The sequence below is a fragment of the Scyliorhinus torazame genome, chromosome 3, assembly GCF_047496885.1.
Source record: "Scyliorhinus torazame isolate Kashiwa2021f chromosome 3, sScyTor2.1, whole genome shotgun sequence".
NCBI classification, from domain to species: domain Eukaryota; kingdom Metazoa; phylum Chordata; class Chondrichthyes; order Carcharhiniformes; family Scyliorhinidae; genus Scyliorhinus; species Scyliorhinus torazame.
In genome coordinates this window covers 21,242,159-21,265,383 of record NC_092709.1, presented here as the reverse complement: position 1 = coordinate 21,265,383, position 23,225 = coordinate 21,242,159, and the positions used below count along the sequence as shown (strand labels likewise).

Genomic DNA, 23,225 nt, shown 5'->3' with positions numbered 1-23,225 from the left:
TTTGCATTCATATAACATTGCATAGAAAATGCTTCACAGGAACAAATCCAACAGGTCAGTCTAACTAAAAACACATCTGGCGTGTGCGTGGTTTCCTTGATTTGGGTGTTGATGGCTGGAATCCAGTTAGTATCATGACAGCAGGACACATTTCCAATTAGTGCTCACAGTGGTCAACCTGCATAAATCCACAGCTTAATTGCGAGGTACTTCATTATCAGATGAATACATGAATATATATTACCCTCTTCCTCAAGCTGAGCAATACGGCATGAATATTTACCAGAATTTGTCAGTTGAAGTAATATACAATGCGGGTAATGAACATAAATTAGCATTTCAACTTTTATGGCATTTCAACAGTTTGGTCAGAACACTATTTTTAGTGTAAGTTTATAGTACTGATTGGTTTTTAATCTATGTGGCATAATCACATGCTCTCAGCTTTCTTCCTGACACACATTACCGAGTCCCAGGTTTTGAATTTCTTCTGTAGCCTACTGTACTTGCTTTTGTTAAGCATTTTGAATCATTTTGGAGCAATATAGTTTAGCTCAATGAGTTAGACAGCTGGTTTATGATGCAGAACAAGGCCGCAGCGCGGGTTCAATTCCCATATGGGGCGGCAGACTGGCACAGTGGTTAGCACTGCTGCCTCACAGTTCCAGGGTCCCGGGTTCAATTCTCACCTCGGATGACTGTCTTGTGTGGAGTTTGCACATTCTCCCCGTGTGTGTGGATTTCCTCCGGGTGCTCAGGTTTCCTCCCAGAGTCCAAAAACGTGCAGGTTAGGTGGATTGGCCATGATAAAGTGTCCAAAGATTAGGTGGGATTATTGGGTTATGGGGATCGGGTGGAAGTGTGGGCTTAAGTAGGGCGCTCTTTCCAAGAGCCGGTGCAGACTCTTGGGCCGAATGGCCTCCTTCTGCACTGTACATTCTATGATTTTTCTATGCTATAGATGTTGCTGAGGGCAAAGTGTGGCTTCAATGATTTTCAATCATCCGGCCATTGGGGCACAGAGGTTAAATCACCATGTAGAAATCATGAGTTTGATCTTATATCCCATCTCTCGGATGCATGTAATTTTGTCATCGTATTGCTTTATTTAACTACAGCACTTTAACGGCGAAATAAAAGTTTAGAGGCATTTCGCGTGTTTAATGGACACCTCGCTCTCGCTTCCAAATCTCTTTAAAAGTTGTTACCCAATATAAAATGCAACAGCATTTAGGTCAGCTGTTATACTCCTTAGCAGCTCCAGGTGAACAATACTATAAACAGAGGGGTGCAAGCATCCTGGAAATGATGCATTTACTGCAGCAGGGGCCAGCATCAGGCTGTCCTGGAAGCCATTCTGGAGTCACCCTACACCAGACGTCAGACCCAGTGCAACCAAATCCTCTCCACAACAAGTCAGCAATAAGTGGAGAGAAATTGGAATCTTGAAAAACCTTGGGCGGGATTCTCCCATCTGAAGGCAGAATGTTGACGCCATCGTAAAAACCGGAGAGCTTAACGACGGCATGATCGGACCGCTAAGTGTAGCGATCCTCTGCCCTAAAGGGGGCCAGCACAGCACTGGAGCGACCCACGCCGCTCCAGCTGCCACTACTGGCGTCAAATGGGCGCCGCGGGTCTGCGCATGCGCGCTGTAACCAGCGCGAATGCGCGGTAACCTCCTTCTCCGTGCCGGCCCCGACGCAACATGGCGTAGGGCTACTGGTGCGGAGCAAAAGAGGCCCCCACCACGAGAGGCCGGCCCTCCGATCGGTAGGCCCCGATCGCGGGCCAGGCCACGGTGGACCCCCCCCGGGGGTTGGACCCCCCGCTTCCCCACCCCCCCCCCCCCACCACCAGGCCATCCCAGACAGGATGGATGCCGAGGTCCCGCCGGGTAAGACCAGATGTGAACGGCGCCGGCGGGACTCAGGCTATTTTCGGCGGCCACTCAGCCCACCCCGGCGTGGCCTGAGAGAATCCCGCCCCGTAACTGCAAGATTAGCCCAACAGCACTGAAGAGGTTCCATTCTGAAGGGAATCTTAGGCTTATTCACTGGGCTCGCTTGGAAAATAAATGAAAAAATGTACAAATACCGTGCCACTCCACTCCCCACACAATCTCATTCTAGTCAAGAAGATGGCACAGAGGAGAGCTGCCCCTGATGCAGAACGTGACTGGATGCTGGATGCAGTGGAGGAGAGGCAGCACACCCTTTCCCTCAGGGTGGGCAGGAGGATACTGCCCACTGATGTTAACTGGGCCTGGGAGGATGGCAGAGGCATGGGCCTCACCAGGCGTGTGGGTATACAGTGCCGCAAAAAGATGAACGACCTCCTTAGGTCAGCACGGGTGAGTCACCAGCTCTGTGCCCCTGGCATCACTCCCGTCCCTCACTCCTCACACACCTCCATCTGGAGGTCGGCATGTGTCAACCAAATGAGCCCCTAATGCGTAGTGATGTCCCTGTAGCAAGTGAGTCACCCCTCTCCCCCACACCACTCCTTCCCGAGATCTCAGCAGGTGTCTTGTCTTTTGTCTTGCAGGATCACCATCAGATGAGGCAGGCCTGTCCGGGGTATTCCGTCCCCAGCCACAACCCCAGCTTATCCAGGAGTACCCGTCCGGGGACAACACTTACTTTTCAGCACTGTATTCACCTGCACCCTCCAGCAACCCAGAGACTATCACCTTGGTGGGTCATATTAGTGAAGAGGCTACTGGGACACAGGGCTTGGAGACAGCTGGTGGTCCTGCGGAATTGGCTACCTGATAGTGTGACTGATGAGGCCTCTGCCCTGAGAGGGGCTGTGTGCCAGGGAGGGTGCCAAAGGCCGCGGTGCATGTGTCCCTTTGTTTGGGGTGAGCTCTGCTATGCCCCTGCTTCCCCTGCTGTTGGGCTGAGCTTCTGATGAGTGCACTGAGGAGTGCCAGCGACTGATGTGCCACAGATTGAGCTTGGCCACGCCCTTCCCAGTGATGGGTCAGTTTAGGTCGGAGGGTTTCCACAGGGTATGGCCTGGGTGGGCTCCCAAATGACCAGAGGCTCTTTAAATATTTACAGGGCGCAGTGAGCAGAGTGAGCAGCCAGGGGTCTGTAACTTGTACCAAATGGCTACTTTTAAAACAAATACCGCAGCAATGGTGGTCTGAGCCAGGCCATCCCGATCCCGAGGGAGACATCCCAAACCCACTGATATGTCAACAAGTCGCTCCCTGCTACTCTCCCCAGCCCTGGCAGCCAACCCCCAGCAAGCGCTACGACTTTTAACAATTTTACAAACTTTGCTCACCTTCTCTCTCTCCCTCAGCAGCCATGGTAGCCAGTCCTCGTTTGTAAATACCTGCAGTAATCCACGCCCGGGTGACCTCTGCCTGAAAGGGGCGGAGCATCGAAGAGGTGCGGAGCATAGTGGGTCAAACCCGTTAATGATAAGTAGATACATGCAAATGTTGGTTTTGCATTCCGCCGCTGGCGTGGGGCACAGACCGCGTTGCAGTCACAAGCAGGGCCCAGGGGACCCCGCAGGTGACGGGCGCGAACGTCGATTTCCGGTGGACGCCCGATTGCGATTTGATTTTGCCACGTCGCAGGGCGGAGAATCCAAGCCAAGGTTCATTACTGAAAGCAGTAGCCTGTGCCCGACACCTAATTCGCTGGATTTCAGTCAATACCTACCTTTCTCAACAGAATCAAGTCCTTTTCCTCCCGTTTTCAAAAGTGGTTCAATGTACTGTCTCAATTCAGGAATTAATGGAAATTATGTTATTTTTACCAAGGCAGGCAAACAGTGATCGAGAGCAAGGCAACCATATTATCCGAAATTCATGGGGCGGGATTCTCCGCGAACCGGCGGGGTGGGCAACTCCGGCACGAATGAATGGCGTGAACCACTGCGGCGTCGGGCCGCCCCAAAGGTGCGGAATCCTCTGCACCGTCAGGGCCTAGGCCGGCGCCGGAGTGGTTTGCGGCAAGCGGCTGGCGTGGAAGGGGCATGGCGCCACGCCAACTGGCGCCAAAGAGCCTCCGCCAGCCGGTGCGAGTTGGCACATGCGTGGGAGCGGCAGCGTGTGCTGGCGTCATCCCAGCGCATGCGCAGGGGGGTTCATCTCCGCGTCGGCCATCGCGGAGGTCCACAGCAGCCGACGAGGAGGAATAGAGTGCCCCCACGGCACAGGCCCGCCCGCGGATCGGTGGACCCCGATCGCGGACCAGGCACCATGGGGGCACCCCCCGGGGCCAGATCCCCACCCCCCTCACCCCGAGGACCTCGGATGCCACCCGTGGAGCCAAGTCCCACCGGTAAGTGCCTGGTGTTTTTGTTTGCGCCGGCATGACCTGCCTAAAACAGGTGGCGGGCTGGAGAATCGCCGGGGGGGGGGGGGGCGCTGCCAACGGCCCCCGACCGGCGCAGCGCGATTCCCGCCCCCGCCAAATCCCCGGCGCCAGCCGGCGGGGGCGGGATTCACGCCGCCCCCTGGCGGTTCTCCGACCCGGCGGGGGTTCGGAGAATCCCGCCCATAATCTACGAACCGAATACAAAAGCAAAATGCTGCAGATGCCAGAAACCTGAAATACAAAATAAAATGCTAGAAAAACTCAGCAAGTCTGGCAGCGGATGTGGAGAGGGAAACGGTTAATGTTTCGAGACCAATATGACTCTTTTTTTTGGACGCAGAATACAGAAAGTCTGAGTGCAAACGTAGAACACACCGAGAGGGATTCACTTTGTCAAACGGAATCAAGCTTTATCATAGCACCACCTACTGCTCATTCCTTTTCACTTTTCTCTTTATTGTCAAGAATAGTTCCTGGAATCAGATTCACTAAGTGTCAAGTCAAGGGGCGAAATTCTTAATTTGGGAGATTGTTCTCCCGCCGGAGCTGAATTTATGCATGGCTAAGGATTCCCGTTATCGGGCCACAATTTTGAGCAGATGGCCCAATAGCGGTCACCCCCGCCCCCCGACCCCCAGCTCAATTCAGCACCCCGCCCCTGGATTTTCTGGATGCCCCTCCCCCCCACAGTATAAGGGGTTGACCTTCTTTCCCCCCTCTCACTGAGAGCCCTTAAATAGAGACCTCCTAAATAAAGAGCCACCCCCCAGAAAAGAGACCCCTGTCAGGAAGTTCCCCACAGAAGAGAGACCCCTGTCTGAAGACCAAACCAGACATAGGCAGTGAAAAACATCACTCACCTGGACAATACACCTCCTTCCTGACAAGGGTCACTTTTCTGGGGGCTGGGTCTCCTTATTTAGGGGTCTTTGTGGGGGATCTCTTAATTTAGGGGGTCTCTGGAGGTGTGTTCCTTTTTAGGGGATCTCATGGGGGTCTCCTTATTTAGGGGATCTCGTGGGGGTCTCCTTATTTAGGTGATCTCTGTCGCGGGTTCTCTTTATTTAGGGGGTCTCTAGGAGAGTTCCTTATTTAGGAGATCTCGGGGGGGGGGTGGGTGTCTTTATTTAATAATAATAATCGCTTATTGTCACAAGTAGGCTTCAATGAAGTTACTGTGAAAAGCCCCTAGTCGCCACATTCCGGCGCCTGTTCGGGGAGGCTGGTACGGGAATTGAACCCGTGCTGCTGGTCTTGTTCTGCATTACAAGCTTGCTGTTTAGCCCACTGTGCTAAACCAGCCCCTGGTTTGTCAGGACCAGTAGAAATTCTCCCCCTCATGATTCCCGGTCCAGAGGACTGGAGAATAACGGGGCTCAGAGAATATGGTGCCCGGCCTGCTAATTGGATGCTTAATGACTCATTTGCATCTTCCCGCTGGCACGGCGAGGGGGTTAACCACGATCTCAACGCCAGCAGGGGGCCGGTGCATCGGAGACGGATCGGCGCCTGTTTTAATAATAATAATCATAGAGACTTAGAAAATTCTAATAGGACGAGACAGGGTAGATGCAGAGAAGATAGATGTTCCCGATGGTGGCTGTGTCCAGAACAGGTCACAGTCTGAGGATTCAGGGTGAACCATTTCGGACAGAGATGAGGAGCCGTTTCTTCACACAAAGAGTGGTGAGCCTGTGGAATTCATTACCACAGGAAGTAGTTGATGCTAAAACATTGAATATATTCAAGAGGCGGCTGGATACAGCACTTGGGGAGAATGGGATCAACGTTTATGGGGAGAAAGCAGGATTAGGCTATTGAGCTGGATGATCAGCTGTGATCGTGATAAATGGCGGAGCAGGCTCGAAGGGCCAAAAGGCCTCCTCCTGCTCCTATCTTCTAAGTATCTATGTATCTTTATTAGTGTCACAAGTAGGCGTACATTAATACTGCAATAAAGTTATTGTGAAAATCTCCTAGTCGTCACACTCCGGCGCCTGTTCGGGTACACTGAGGGAGAATTTAGAATGTCCAATTCACCCAACAAGCACGTTTTTCGGGACTTGACGGAAGAAATCAGAGCGCCCGGATGAAATCCACGCAGACACGGGGAGAACGTGCAGACTCCTCACAGACAGTGGCCTACGCCGGGAATCGAACCTGGGACCCTGGCACTGTGAATCAACAGTGCTAACCACTGTGCTACCTTTTCTTCACGTTGCTGGATTCTCCGCCGCATTGGTAAGTCAGCTACCGGCAGATCGAGGCGGAGAATCTCATCCAAAATCTTTCAAAACTGCAGCAACTTCAAGCCTACCCAAAGCACTTCAGTAATGATATCATAAATTATTTACTGGACAAGTTTGGTACCACAAAACCTAAATCAAACCAACAAAACGCTGATTAAGTCAATTCCTAGATCCTCAGGTCATTTGGACTTACATGATGGCACATCAGATTGAAAATTACGAATGTCATTTTATATCAGTCATGAATGTCCTGCAAGAAGTGATTCAATAGTACACGGTCCATGGAAGCATAAAAATGTAGTGTTGATAACAATGGGGAAGAAATGTGTGCCCCACGTTGCCTCTACGCTGGGAATCCCTGCCATTCCCCTGTCTTTAGGGGTCACCTCAACAGAAGGTTGACTAAAGGTAGCCAGTTGATGGTGTATCACAATTGCCATGTTAAAGAGATATATGCAATTTCCAGTTTTTTAAAAAACCCGGGTTCATGCTTGTCTGCAGGTTAGCCATGTTCATAGTCATCTTCTGTCTCTGCATCTATAAAACTGATCCAAGAGTCAGAGAGCAGCTTGCGGTTCACCACCTGTCACTACCTTCTTAGACATGGAAAGCACCTCCTGCAAGTGGTTCAAGCCCGATTCAGAGCAAGGAGCAGCAGCCAGCTATGCAGGCAGTGGTCCATGTCTTGTGATGCGCTTCCCTAGGCATTCACACTTTGACTGTGCTCTCCTCTTAATAACTTCCCTACTCACTTGTCTGCCTAACTTTGTCCCTCTTCTCGTCCACCTGGTAGCAATGTCACCACCAGTCAGCATTTCCCCAGTCAATCCCACCGCTGACTAATGTCAGGGACAAACATCATAAAATATATTGACGGAGTGACTGACTTCAATGCAGGGATCTCACTTAAAAAAAAAGAGTCAAAACATATTAATTAGAGACAAAGGCTGCATGCGTAATGACAAATTTCCCTCCACATACCATCAATAATAAACTTGCTGGTGTCAAGTCCAACATAATCCAATAACTCGAAAGGACCCATAGGATACCCTGCACCCAGCTTCATGGCCACATCGATGTCTTCCTTTGATCCATGACCTTGGAAAAACATTAACATTTTTAAGTAAAGGAAACCCAATAATTTGCTATTTAGGGAATAAACTGTAAAAAGATATAAGGAGAAAAAGTGATATATAAAACACATCAGACTTTAACCAAAGTGAGGCAATGGAAGGATTGTTGTTGCACCTTTGTAGACACAAGATCAATCATATTAAGTCAGAATATAAAACAACACAAGACCCGGAGTATTCTGGAGCCATTAAACATACATTATCTTGGTCCAAGCTTGCTTACTACTATTTTCCACAGTGAGGTAAAACACAATCTAGGTCACAGAGTTACTGCTGATTACAACCCAATTTACTTTGATCTCTCATAAATGCCCAGTAACAGAATATCAAAGTCAAAGGGATCTGATCATCCGCACTCCCAACTAAAAAGAACAACGCTACATAGATTTGTTCTCACACACAAGGCTTAAACGTAAGAGAAGCCTGGGGCTTTTTTTGTGTGAAGAACACCACCCGATTTATCTCTGGAGACAGCAACCAATTTATTAAAACATTTTGGGTGCGATTCCACCACTGAGTCAGGTGATTCGGGAGAGGCGCCCAAATTGTGAATCGCGCCAAGCACGAGACCTCACGCAAGTTAGGTCCATTTAAATATGTATGGCCGATTCGAGGCTGCATTCACTTGGCGCCCAGGACTCACCAACTGCACCAGCGAGGCCTTAATTGGGCACCGATTAGGGGAGACCAGGTGCGATGGCCACTTGGGGGTTGCGGAGGTCACTGGAGCCCCCCAGGTGGTCGGGGACAGGACAGGGTACAACCCTGGCACTTGGACACCCTGGCAGTGTCAACCGGGCACCCTGGTGGCACCAACCTGGCACTACCAGGGTGCCAGGGACATCGCTCGGATGCTAGGCTGGCAGTGCCAAAGGTCAGAGCCTGAGAGGGGGACATGCCCATGAAAGGGGGAGTGAGGAGCGGGGGAATGAAAGATGGGGAGGTCAAGTGGGGCATGAAGGGGCCTCATAAAAGTTAGGGGGGTGAAATGGGGTGGATCCTGAAAGGGGGGCCCTAAAGGGGGTGGTGGGGTACCTTCGCAACCCCATAGCGGGGTGTCCTAACTTTTGCAGGGGGGTCAATGTCTGCGGGGGGGGTGGCATTGCCCGTGGGTGCGAGGAGATGGAGGACTATCAAGCTCACTCACTTAGAGATCAGGGCACATTTCCAAAATGGTGGCGGCGAGTTCAGCTCCCCGCTGCTGAAATAATTTATCGGTGTTGCCTAGACCGAGGAGAAAACAACTAAATGTGGATGAATACCGGTCTGGATCTCACTCAAAACACCGGCAGGAAACACTCCCGCCAAACACGCCCACAATAACACAGAAATTTTTTAGGTGTATCGCACCCTTTATTTTAATCATCTAATAACGGAAAAAACTATACTTTACTGGCAACATTAATGAAATGAAATGAAATGAAAATCGCTTATTGTCACAAGTAGGCTTCAAAGGAGTTACTGTGAAAAGCCCCTAGTCGCCACATTCCGGCACCTGTTCGGGGAGGCTGGTACGGGAATTGAACCGTGCTACTGGCCTGCCTTGGTCCTGTGCTAAACAGCCCCTAATCGGTCCCTGGCCTGGCAACATTTTTTTGAAGAAATAATTATGAAGCTATGAATGTAGCCTTCAAATACCCTCCACTTTGTTTCATAGGAACAAGAATAGGCCAATCAAGTCCCTCGAGTCCCTTCTGCCATTCAACTAGATTATGGCTTATCTGCATCGCAACTCCATTTACCTGTCTTGATACCATATCCCTCAATACCCTTACACAACATCTAGCATCTCAATTTGGAAATTTTTAATTGTACCAACCTTAAAAGCTTTTTTAGTGGAAAGTGATCCAGGTTTCCACTGCCCTTTGTGTGAAGTGCGTCCTGATACCGCCCGGAGACAGCCTGCATCGAATTTTAAGTTTGTGCTCCCAAGTTCTGGACTTTTTAGAGGAAATAGTTTTTCCCTATCCACTCTGCTATCTTTCTTGATCAACTTAAACACCTCAATTAATCTTTCAATATTCAATAATCGATATATCTTGTCCTCATAGTTTAACCCTTTTAACCGGGGTATTATTCAGGTAAGTCAGCATGGCGACCACTTCACAACCAACACCTCCTTCCAGAGGTATGATGCTCAGACTGAAAATGGTTACTCTTGACATGTCTAACCAGTGTTATTGTCATGAGGTACTCAATAGTATTTGAAAATGGGAGGTAGTGTTTGACTCTTCCTTTCAATTTCCTCTGTCACATAATTTACACAAGCCACAATTAGCAGATATGCCATCATTACGGTACATTGACATAAAACAGCCTATCTTGCACAATCATTTAAAATTAAGATCATCCCTGACATTTGTGTCCCTCCTCATCCAGCAATCTTTTATTTAATCGATCTCAAATAACTCTTGTTGCCAGGGCAGCACGGGTAGCACTGCTGCCTCACGGCGCCGAGGACCCAGGTTCGATCCCGGCTCTGGGTCATTGTCCGTGTGGAGTTTGTACCTTCTCCCCGTGTTTGCGTGGGTTTCGCCCCCACAACCCAAAGATGTGCAGGGTAGGTGGATTGGCCACGCTAAATTGCCCCTTAATTGGAAAAAATGAATTGGGTACACAAAATTTAAAAAACAAAACCTCTCTGTTGCCTGCAAAAGAGCTAACAGCCATTTCTCATTCTGTTTCTCCCTGTTTTGATTGAAACTTTCCCTCATCTTCCCTTATTTTTCAATCTCTTTCCCTGCCTTCCATTGTCTTCTCTGCTTGAACCAAAGCCTCATAACCTCTCCCCCTCTCTCGGTCACACAAATTGCAGTTGAAGCTTTGCTCTGGGGGAAATAAAAGTCTTGTTCACCCAAGGCAAGGCTTGACCGACAGCCTTGATCCAAATTGACTGCGATAGGCAAAGAAATAACTGGACAGTGGTGTTTCGTACTTTCAAGGTAAAATCAAACAACAAATAACTAGAAAGGAGAAAAGGTGAAGAGCTTTTTTTGAGCAAAAATTAGAGGAAAACAAATTGTTTCTATCACAGTGCCATGTTAGGAACATAGGAACTAGGAGCAGAAGTAGGCCATTCAGTTCTTCGAGCCTGCTCCGCCATTCAATCAGATCATGGCTGATCTCTTCCTGGTCTCAAATCCATCTCTCCGCCTGTTGCCCATATCCCTTTAACCCGTTTTTTAATCAAAAATATATCTATCTCCTTCTTGAAACCATTTAATGACTCAAGATTCCACCGCACTATGGGGCAGCGAGTTCCACAAATTCACCACCACCCTCTGCGAGGAGTAGTTCCTCCTCATCTCAGTTCTAAATCTATCACCTCTATATCCGTGACCTGTCGTTCTAGATTTTCCCACAAGGGGGAGCGTTTGGTCTACGTTTCCTTTATCAATACCATTTAGTATTTTATACACCTCGATCAGATCCCCTCTCATCCTTCTAAACTCCAGCGAGTATAAGCCCAAACTGTTTAATCTCTCCTCATACGTTAACACTTTCAGCCCTGGAATCAATCTTGTGAACGTCCTCTGTGTCACCACATCCTTCCTCAAATAAGGAGATAAAAACTGGACACAATACTCGGGATGTCATAGATGTCATAGAATTTACAGTGCAGAAGGAGGCCATTCGGCCCATCGAGTCTGCACCAGCTCTTGGATAGAGCACCCCACCCAAGGTCAACACCTCCACCCTATCCCCATAACCCAGCAGCCCCACCCAACACTAAGGGCAATTTTGGACACTAAGGGCAATTTATCATGGCCAATCCACCTAACCTGCACATCTTTGGACTGTGGGAGGAAACCGGAGCACCGGGAGGAAACCCACGCACACACGGTGAGGATGTGCAGACTCCGCACAGACAGTGACCCAAGCCAGAATCGACCCTGGGACCCTGGAGCTGTGAAGCAATTGTGATATCCACAATGCTACCGTGCTGCCCCAGTATGGTGGCACAGCGGTTCGCACTGCTGCCTCACAGCGCCAGGGACCCAGGTTCAATCCGGTCTTGGGTCACTGTCTGTGCGGAGTTTGTACGTTCTCCCCATGTCTGCATGGGTTTCCTCCGTGTGCTCTGGTTTCCTCCCACAGTGCAAAGATGTGTGGGTTGGGTGGATTGGCCATGCTAAATTGCCCCATAGTGTCCGTGGGATGTACGGGTTATATTGCCAAAATACGAGACAGATAGATGCTTTGACAGTGGGCTTGGGGGGAGGGGGGGGGGGGGGGGGAGGGGGGAGCAGAAAATATAAATTGCTATTAGCAATCTTGAAAGGTCACATAATTGGGGGCAGGGCAACCCCTGTAATGAGGTTTGTTAAGAACGGCGCTAATGTTACCTGTGAGAGTGTCGCAAAACCCCGAAGGATAACTTTGAAGCTGGTTTTTAGTGGCGTATTTTGTTTGGAGTAATATGAGAAACTATGTACAACCCAGTGAGGAACAAGTCCAGTTGTGTAAACAATTAATACAGAATATTTATTAAGTAAAAGAAACTAAAAAACACATGACAAAAGACATGCTATGACACTTAAGTACATGAATAACTAAACACCCTGTTTTATCTGAGATTACCTCTTATTCCCAAAATGTTCCCATGTTCCCTGAACTCACTGAGACACCCCGGGGGCGATTCACCGAGCCCCGCGCCGGGCCGGAGAATCACCGCAACTGCGCCCCGACGGCGGCACGCGATTCTCCGAGGTGCAGAGAATTGGCGGCATTTGCGCCGACGCGTTTGGCGCGGCGTGGGGCGCTGGAATCGGCGGGGCTGCCGATTCTCTGGCCCGGATGGGGCTCAGCGGCCGCGCAGATCTGACAGAGTCCCGCCGGCGCCATTCACCCCTGCTCGCTGCCAGCGGGAACTCTGCACGAACGGTCGGGGGGGGGGGGGCGGCCTGTGGGGGGGGTGCTCCTTCACTGGGGGGGCCGCAGGTGGGGTCTGGGCGGCGATCGGAGCCCACCAATCGGCGGGCCGGCCTCTTCCCCCCCACCCCCCGTCCTACTTTCCTGTGCACCTCGGAGAATTGACAAGCGGTGGGAGTATAGAATCGCGCCACCAGCGAACGGCGCACCACCGAGAAACACGCGGCTGGCTAACCGGAGAATCCAGCAGAATGTCACCAGACCTTCACTAATCCTGTTACTGGGTAAATCGCATCTCATTATTCCTCTAGGTGCCTGCCAGTGTTGTTACTTTACTGTTATTATATTTTCATCTCAAATTCACTGTTAATCTCGGCGGCATGGTGACGCAGTGGTTAGCACTGCTGCCTACGCCGCTGGGGTCACGGGTTCGGTCCCGGCCCTGGGTCAATGTCCATGTGGAGTTTGCACATTCTCCCAATGTCTGCGTGGATTTCACCTCCACAGCGCAAAGATGTGCCGGTTAGGTGGATTGGCCACGCTAACTTTCCCCTTAATTGGAAAAAAATTATTGGTACTCTAAATTTAGAAAACAAAATAAAAAATAATCTTGTTAACTTTCCAAATTCCTGTCAAATTGAAGATGTTGTGGGATCCTTTGTACAAGAACTGAATTCCAGTTTAATTGTGCTTTAAAGTCACTACCCGTGAGCCTGGAAAGGAACATTCTTTGGCAAAACACGGAACACTTCACCACCTGTACTAAATTAAAATATATAATGTTTTTAATAATAAGAATAAGAATAACCTTTATTGTCACAAGTAGGCTTACATTAAAACTGTAATGAAGTTACTGTGAAAAGCCCCTAGTTGCCACACTCCGGCGTCTGTTCGGGTACACTGAGGGTGACTACAGAATGTCCAATTCACCTAACAGCACGTCTTTCGGGACCCGTGGGAGGAAACCGGAGCCCCCGGAGGAAACCCACGCAGGCACGGGGACAACGTGCAGACTCCGCACAGACAGTGACCCAAGTCGGGAATCGAACCTGGGACCCTGGCGCTGTGAAGCACTAGCTTCACTAACCACTGTGCTACCGTGCCGCCCTTACAAACTTTTTACTATTCTATTGGCAAAAAAACAGACAATGCTTTTCACATTTTGTGAAAGAGGATTTCATTTACAACTAGTTTTCCAATACCTGGAATTTTAAATTTTAAGTACCTCTCTCATGTAGCCGGACGGCTTCCATCAAGTACGGCACAAGAAGACGGTTCACAATAAATCCAGGCGTATCCTATAGCGAAAGAGCAAGTTAAATAAAATCCTCAGGCGGTGTTCCGGCGCAGTGGGTAGCATTCCTGCCTCTGAACCAGGATCTTTGGGTTTGAGTCCCACTAGTTACGGGAAGTGAAACAACAGGAACAACAGATAAAATCCTGGCTCGATGTTACAGCTCCGTTCCTGCTTACAAGGGTCTCGTTAAATTGCTGAACTTTTATTTCTTTCATGGGATGTGCATGCCACTGGCAAAGCCAGTGTTTGTTGATCATCCTGAATTGACCTCGAGAAGGTGGTGGTTAGTCAACCTTTTGAACTGCTGCAGGTACATCCACGGTGCTGTTAACGAAGGAGTTCCAGGATTTTGACCCAGTGACAGTGAAAGAATGGCGATAAATTTAAATGATACATCGCACAAACCGAAATACTCAATCAAGAACTATCAAATACAGTCTTATTTTCATGAGCAAGTGAAAATTTGCATTCTGCGCTTGGGACTACCTAATTAAAAAGTCAGAGAAAGTTAGAAAATTATCCCTGATTGGGGCTTTAACATTGTTAATTGGCTGCGCACCTCCATGGAAAGATGCTAATCCCAGCCTACCTTTGGGAAAGCTCCTCGACAGCGGAAATATGTCAGGGAGCTGGCTGATGTGGCTCCCCCTATTTTCTTGGCAGCACTCTCCTGCCTCCGGGCCCACCATCACAGGGCTGGGGAAATTCAGTCCCATGAGTGGGTTAAGGAAGCACAGACTTAAAATAGCGAAAGACGAAAATAGAACTGACATTTCAGCAGGCAGTTCACATAAAAGTTAAGGATATAGATCAGACTTCCTCAGTTGTACATTCTGTCTGAACTGGCGTGGAACTCCCTTTCCCATATTCTCTATTTAGCAGTGCAGCAAGAGTTGTACCACTTCCTGTCCTATTTTAACTCAGAATCCAGAGACAGCATTAACACCACCTTCTTCTATGTGCCAACTTTTCCTCATTAAAAAAAACTGTCAAGACCTAGCATCATCATTGCTAACCTAAGCTACATTCTCTCAAGATAAATCGCTCCAGCACAATGACTAATGTAGGACATAGAAACCCACATTAGGATCTAACAATATCTCCATGACTTTATTCTTGACGTCTTTTGCTCCAAGTTGTCACAACTAAAAACTCATCAGCGATGCTGTGGCCTCTGAGACAAAGTTGACAATTTAGGGATAGTTTTGTACTGAAGACCAAATGCATTATGAATTAAGTTGAGATTGCTCAAACTGATTTTGAGCACAACTTTCACAGACAGTAGTCAGAAGAAGCTTTCACTGCATTAGGTAGGGCTGGATTTGAACCCAGAAACCAGAGCTAAAGTGCCAATCTCTAATATACTGCACAAGCTAGACCAGAGTTCATTGTGAAAGAAGAGGTAAGTAGTGCAGTCAGTAACTTACCTTACAAGCAACAGGCTTTTTCCCCAAAGCTTTGCTAAAATTCATCAGTGTTTCAAATGTCTGCTGACTGGTCTTTGGAATCTGAACCACCTACGAGGATTTTAAAAATCCCCATTAAAACAATAAATCCGTTATTAACAAAGTACCCACTTAAGGAACTATATCCCAAAACATTTTCTGGAGTTAATTGATACAAAAACATTCTTTTTAACAAAGGCAATTAAACTTGAAAGCTAGTATGGCTGATTAAGTCTCCTACTCCAGAGAAAATGGAGCAAACATAAAAAGGGAGAATGAATGATCCTTGCAAAAAAGGTTGAGCAGGTTGGAGCTCTATCCTCTAAAAAAGAGAAAAATGAAGGGTGACGTTATCGAGGTCTTTAGAATTCTGGGAGAGTTTGATAGAGTTCGAAGTAAAGAAAATGCCCCCAATCTCCATTAGAGAGCATTAATGCAAGCTGGCTACTAATAAATCCAATAGGCAATGAAGGAGAAATTGTTTTGCTCAGTAATGACCAGAACATTGAACGTGTTACCACAAGGAGTAATTGAGGCAAATAGTATTTAAGGGGAAGCTAGATAAGCACATGAGGGAGAACGAAATGGTGCCAGAATTAGATGAAGAGGAATGGGAGGAGGCTTGTGGTGACAGGTTGGCACAGGGTTAGCACTGCTGCCTCACAGCGCAAGTCCGACCTTGGGTGACTGTGTGGAGTTTGCACTTTCTCCCCCCTGTCTGTGTGGGGTTTTTTTCCGGGTGCTCTGGTTTTCTCTCACAGTCCAAAGACCTGCAGGTTAGGTGGATTGGTCATGCTAAATTGCCCCTTATTGTCCAAAGGTTAGGTATGGTTACAGAGATAGAGCGGGGGCTTGGGCCTAGGTAGGGCGCTTTTTTGGTGGGTCGGTGCAGACTCGATGGGCCGAATGGCCTCCTTCTGCACTGTGGGGATTCTATGATTGTGTGCATGATAAAATGTCGGCATCAAGCTTTGGGTGAAAGGCCCATTTCTGTGTTGCAGTCTCAATGTAATACAAGTGACTTTGGTAAATATATAGCTGTGAAATTTTGAATAAAACAGACAAATGAATACCTGACTCAGTTTCACAGAAATGAAAGTCACCAGAGTCCCCGAGGGCCATAGGCGGCTCTCCCCTTTTAAGAGAGAGCTGACTGGTGGTGATTTAACCCGAGGGTCACCTCAGGCGAGGGGCAAGGTTGAGAAGGCGGAGTCTTCACGGTAACCTCAGCCAGTACGGGAACGGAACCCCTGCTGGTGGCATCACTCCGCATCACAAACAAGCCTTCCAGCCAACCAATCCCCTCAATTTAACAGAAGGTAGCTGTGAATAACTTCATCCTTTACTTTTTTTAAAAACTCCTTTCTATTCTTTCCGCTGATAATAATAAAAACAAAGAAAACAAACCTCCACTAGCTTCATCAGGGGCACAGGGTTGAAAAAATGGAGCCCACCAAATCGGTCAAGTCTGGTTGTTGCGTTTGCTATTTCAGTGATTGGCAGTGATGAAGTGTTACTAACAAAAATTGTTTTCCTATTAGGATAACAAAGAAAACGGAATTACTCCTTTGAAAATACTTGCACGGAAACTTACTGCTTCTCATTTACTATTCAAACCATATTTTAAAACTACTGTTGCAGATGTAATCACTTCCGGTTTCTCTTCAAAATTCACTAGGTTTCCTATTTACATAAGGTCCTAATTCAGCATCATAAAATGCAAGTCTCTGCGGTCCAATATGTTAACTTCAGAATTATTGATCAGAGAACTATCAGCATAAGCCTACTGTATAACAATAATGAGCTGATTTGGAAAATATTGGAGAACTATCCTAGAACTTACAAGTTATTACTAGTTATAATAATAATCGCCTACTGTCACAAGTAGGCTTCAATGAAGTTATTGTGAAAAGCCCCTAGGACACAGTGCAGAGGTTCATCCCAAAGAAAAGAAAGGTTATCAGAGGGGGGATTAGGCAGCCATGGCTGACAAAGGGAGTTAGGGAATGCATCAAAGCAAAAGAGAAAGCCTATAATGTGGCAAAGAGTAGTGGGAAGTCAGAAGATTGGGAAGGCTACAAAAACAAACAGAGGATAACCAAGAGAGAAATAAGGAAAGAGAGGATCAAATATGAAGGTAGGCTGGCCAGTAACATTAAGAATGATAGTAAAAGTTTCTTTAAATACATTTAAAACAAACGGGAGGCAAAAGCTGACATTGGGCCGCTCCAAAATGACGCTGGTAATTTTGTGATGGGAGACAAGGAAATAGCTGAGGAACTAAATAAGTACTTTGCGTCAGTCTTCACAGTAGAAGACATGAGTAATATCCCACCAATTCCGGAGAGTCAGGGGGCAGAGTTGAATATGGTAGCCATCACAAAGGAGAAAGTGCTAGAGAAACTAAGAGGTCTAAAAATTGATAAATCTCCGGGCCCAGATGGACTACATCCTAGAGTTCTAAAGGAGATAGCTGAAGAAATAGTGGAGGCGTTAGTTATGATCTTTCAAAAGTCACTGGAGTCTGGGAAAGTCCCAGAGGATTGGAAAATCGCTGTTGTAACCCCCCTGTTCAAGAAGGGAACAAGGAAAAAGATGGAAAATTATAGGCCAATTAGCCTAACCTCGGTTGTTGGCAAGATTCTAGAATCCATTGTTAAGGATGAGATTTCTAAATTCTTGGAAGTGCAGGGTCAGATTAGGACAAGTCAGCATGGATTTAGTAAGGGGAGGTCGTGCCTGACAAAGCTGTTAGAGTTCTTTGAAGAGATAACAAATAGGTTAGACCAAGGAGAGCCAATGGATGTTATCTATCTTGACTTCCAAAAGGCCTTTGATAAGGTGCCTCACGGGAGACTGCTGAGTAAAATAAGGGCCCATGGTATTCGAGGCAAGGTACTAACATGGATCGACCATTGGCTGTCAGGCAGAAGGCAGAGAGTTGGGATAAAAGGTTCTTTTTCGGAATGGCAACCGGTGACGAGTGGTGTCCCGCAGGGTTCAGTGTTGGGGCCACAGCTGTTCTCTTTATATATTAACGATCTAGATGACGGGACTGGGGGCATTCTGGCTAAGTTTGCCGATGATACAAAGATAGGTGGAGGGGCAGGTAGTACGGAGGAGGTGGGGAGGCTGCAGAAAGATTTAGACAGTTTAGGAGAGTGGTCCAAGAAATGGCTGATGAAATTCAACGTGGGCAAGTGCGAGGTCTTGCACTTTGGAAAAAAGAATAGAGGCATGGACTATTTTCTAAACGGTGACAAAATTCATAATGCTGAAGTGCAAAGGGACTTGGGAGTCCTAGTCCAGGATTCTCTAAAGGTAAACTTGCAGGTTGAGTCCGTAATTAAGAAAGCAAATGCAATGTTGTCATTCATCTCAAGAGGCTTGGAATATAAAAGCAGGGATGTACTTCTGAAGCTTTATAAAGCATTAGTTAGGCCCCATTTAGAATACTGTGAGCAATTTTGGGCCCCACACCTCAGGAAGGACATACTAGCACTGGAGCGGGTCCAGCGGAGATTCACACGGATGATCCCAGGAATGGTAGGCCTAACTTACGATGAACGTCTGAGGATCCTGGGATTATATTCATTGGAGTTTAGGAGGTTGAGGGGAGATCTAATAGAAACTTACAAGATAATGAATGGCTTAGATAGGGTGGATATAGGGAAGTTGTTTCCATTAGCAGGGGAGACTAGGACCCGGGGGCTCAGCCTTAGAATAAAAGGGAGTCACTTTAGAACAGAGATGAGGAGAAATGCTTTCAGCCAGAGAGTGGTGGGTCTGTGGAATTCATTGCCACAGAGGGCGGTGGAGGCCGGGACGTTGAGTGTCTTTAAGACAGAAGTTGATAAATTCTTGATTTCTCGAGGAATTAAGGGCTATGGAGAGAGAGCAGGTAAATGGAGTTGAAATCAGCCATGATTGAATGGCGGAGTGGACTCGATGGGCCGAATGGCCTTACTTCCGCTCCTATGTCTTATGGTCTTATAGTCGCCACATTCCGGCGCCTGTTTGGGGAGGCTGGTACGGGAATTGAACCCGCGCTGCTGGCCTTGTTCTGCATTACATGCCAGCTGTTTAGCCCACTGTGCTAAACCAGCCCCTGGTTTAGGGGGTCTCTGGGAAGGTCTCCTTATTTCAGGGGTCACTAACAAACAAAATTGTCTCACTGGAAAGTTCCTTTTCGAATATCCTTCAGCTCGACAGCCAGCCGATGGGGTTTCCCATTGTGGGCACCCCCATGCCGTCGGGAAATCCGCGGGCGTGTATGCACTGCCAGAGAAACGGAGGATCCCGCCGACGGAGAATCCAGCCCAATGACTTTTGTCAGTTTCCACACAGAAAGATCCCATAAATAACAATGAAAAAATGACTCGATAAATTGTTTGGTTTTTTAAAATGGTGTTGGTGAGGAATAAACGTTGGCCAGGACACTGTGGAGAATTCCCCTGCTGTTCCTCACATACTGCTGCGGGGTCTGTCACATCCACCTGAGGGCAGGTTGGGTCTCAGTTTAAGGTCTTATCCAAAAGACAGTGAGCCTTGACCTCTGGGCCTTCCTGCTGGCGGGTTCGCCGGCAATGGAACGGGCAAGTCACGTAAAACACCATAGGTAATGATATGTATAGGTGTATAGAACTAAAGGGTTAATTATAACATCTTGCTGTAACACTACCACTAGAGGGCACCACTAGATCCCACTATAAGTATCAGCTCCTGGAGGATCTTGGTCTCTTTCAACCCAGGAGTGTTTAGTAAGCAGTAGTGTATGATTGATAGCTCTCAGTATACTTAGTATTTATAGTTGTGAATCAGTTAATACAATCATATTTTATTATTTGATTTCTAGAGATAGTTCTGTAGAGTGTCAAACACAGATATAATCAATCGTTACTTTAATAAATTAGTTTGCTTTATGTTCAAGACTCGTGTTTTCTTCAGGATCACACCATCAGACCATCGGCATCAACAGCAACTAGTAACAATACATATTACTGGACCCAGTAATATAATGCCGTAGACATCCCGTCAGCGGCCAATGACAAGGTGTCTCTGCCGCTGGATAACCTGCTGCAGGGAGCCGGAAAATCCTGTCCAGTATCTCCAATATCGGGGCACTGGTTGTCCCACATCAGAATGGTGACTGCACTTCAATAAGGTACTTAATTAGCTGTAAATTATTTGGGAAAGTCCTGAGATCCTGAAAGGCACCATATAAATGCAACTCTTTTTATCTTTATTTCACTGGGACAATAAACTATAATTCAAATACTTACTCTGGAGCAACCTTATCCAGCTTTTTAAAAAGTTCCTGTTTAACATTAACATTTTCCACAATTGCCTCTATGACTAGGTCTGTGCTGTGCACCGCCGAAGCAGGGTCTGTCGAGGCACTGATTCTCTGAAGAGTCTGCTGAACGAATTCTGCGGCAGCCTAGTGATGGAAGAGAGCAGTGATTAAAAGCAAGATCCAGTTGTCCTTCCCACTTACGTTCAGTCATAATTTTATCAGCAACCCTGTAACAAAGTACTGTGAATGAACAATTTCTAAAATAGGGTCACCCGCTGCAGTACCATTTTGGAACATAACGAAGTTGCATCATTATCGAAGCAGTTGATTGGTGTTTTTTTTAAGGTGGAGAGTAAAGTGACTGCCTCCACGACTTGATTAACAATAAAATCCTGTAAAGTTTAAAGTACGTCCTGTTTAAAACTGAGAAATGTAGGGACTAATTCCTCATCTGTAATCCTTCATAGTCCCTCTTGCCAGAGGTGCCCTGATGATATATCTTATTGGGGTAGCCATGCACATCCTGCATTACCTCCATTCGCCTCCACTGAAACTAGCTATTCGGACAGGTCTGGATGAGGATCTGGCACTGCTGTCCCGCTCCTACTCCTTTTCTGCGCACGTACCTGCAAACCAGCCCAAAATGTATGTGAACAAAGTTATCCCTGGCTGACGCCATAACCCTGTTATCAGAACAGCTTCGGAAACAAACAGAGAACCCAAAGTAATTAGTTTGTACAGGTGGGAAAATGAGTCACTGCACTGACGATTTGTTGGCCCGTTTGAAAAAGAATTGCGGAGGACGCAGGATCTAAAACTGCTGATCCCCTGTAACAGTGTCAAGAGCAAAGAGAAAGAAATAGAAATTGGCCACTTTCATTTACACCAGTTTGAACAGACTGACCTCATGTCACTCTAAAGTGCCATGGTTGCAACTAGATATTACAATCACTCCTGTTCCAATTTATTTATTTATTTTAAAAAATAAATTTACAATACCCAATTTTTTTTTTTCCAATTAAGGGGCAATTTAGCGTGGCCAATCCACCTAACCTGCACATCTTTGGGTTGTGGGGGTGAAACCCACGCAGACATGGGGAGAATGTGCAAACTCCAGTGACCCAGGGCCGGGATTCGAACCCAGGTCGTCAGCGCCGCAGTCCCTGTGCTAACTACTGCGCCACCTCTCCTGTTCGAATTTAGCGTGATTGTTGAAAAGCTAGGGTCAGACTACAATCTATAGCGGAATTTTAAAAGTTTAATTATGGTTGTTCCGAAAAGCTCAATTTCCCCCCAAATTCAAGCTTTGAAGTTGGAGAACGAAAAGAAAAATACAGTCTAATATTTAGGCGTGACAGTCACAGTTATTACCACTCAATTCCACACATGGAGCACCATAATGAGTCCGAACAGAGTTTCATGAAAATAAATCTGATTTATGATTAGCTTAAGCTGCCACAGAATAGTGCCACATTCTGGATGGAATGTTTACACGCATCATTTTCCACACAGCAAAATCCAGATTTTGGTCATGTGTTGAGGGGTTCAGGGAGAGAAGGGAAATAGATTAAGCTATTTTGTCATTTGTTATTTGAATGTGAAAGATGGTGACAAAGCCACAATTTACAACCCCACATCCAGCTTCTCTTTCCTCCCCAAGATCACAGAATTGTTACGGAGTAAAATGAGGCCATTTGTATTTAAAAATAAATAAATTTTAGAGTGCCCAATTCATTTTTTCCAATTAAGGGGCAATTTAGTGTGGTCAATCCACCTACCCAACAGCACGGTAGCATAGTGGTTAGCACAATTGCTTCACAGCTCCAGGGTCCCAGGTTCGATTCCAGCTTGGGTCACTGTGCGGAGTCTGCACGTTCTCCCAGTGTGTGCTTGGGTTTCCTCCGGATGCTCCGGTTTCCTCCCACAGTCCAAAGATGTGCAGGTTAGGTGGATTGGCCATGATAAATTGCCCTTAGCGTCCAAAATTGCCCTTAGTGTTGGGTGGGGTTACTGGGTTATGGGGATAGGGTGGAAGTGTGGGATTGAGAAGGGTGCTGTTTCGAAGAGCCGGTGCCGACCCGATGGGCCTAATGGCCTCCTTCTGCACTGTAAATTCTATGATCTATGATCTACACATCTTTTGGGTTGTGGGGGCGAAACCCACGCAAACACGGGGAGAATGAGACGGAGACCATTCAGCCCATCGTGTTTGCACTGGCTCGCCAAATGAGCATTATGATTTAGTGACATTTCCCTGTGTATTCCCCATACACCTGTGCATTGTTCCTATTCAAGTAATCATCTCATGCTCCCTTGAATGCCTTGATTGAACCTTGGATGTGTCATTGCCTCCTCCATCTGTGCCATTATCCCACACCTCCAAATAAAACCTTCCCTCTGACTGTGGTGCATTATCTCTTCTCAAAGTCCATTGACCAGACCATCCTCCTGCCTACATGTGTGGCGACTACGGGATTTTCACAGTAATTTCACTGCAGTGTTAATGTAAGCCTACTTGTGACAATAATAAAGATTATTATTATTACGTTCCCCCACTGTCCTGCTGTGTGGGGCGACTTTCACTATCCGATCG

General features: G+C 47.2%; 1 protein-coding gene across 1 annotated transcript in view; it reads right to left on the bottom strand.

The window, feature by feature from the left end:
• The window catches only part of hadh (hydroxyacyl-CoA dehydrogenase), a 40,385-nt gene that overhangs the window by 1,788 nt on the left and 15,372 nt on the right, over positions 1 to 23,225 (bottom strand). Inside the window, exons 3-7 of the mRNA XM_072495384.1 lie at positions 20,619 to 20,776; positions 16,744 to 16,870; positions 15,319 to 15,408; positions 13,820 to 13,892; positions 7,571 to 7,687 (exon numbers count right to left, since the gene is read on the bottom strand). Coding sequence (XP_072351485.1) covers positions 7,571 to 7,687; positions 13,820 to 13,892; positions 15,319 to 15,408; positions 16,744 to 16,870; positions 20,619 to 20,776 — 565 coding nt within the window. The remainder of the gene's footprint in view (positions 1 to 7,570; positions 7,688 to 13,819; positions 13,893 to 15,318; positions 15,409 to 16,743; positions 16,871 to 20,618; positions 20,777 to 23,225) is intronic.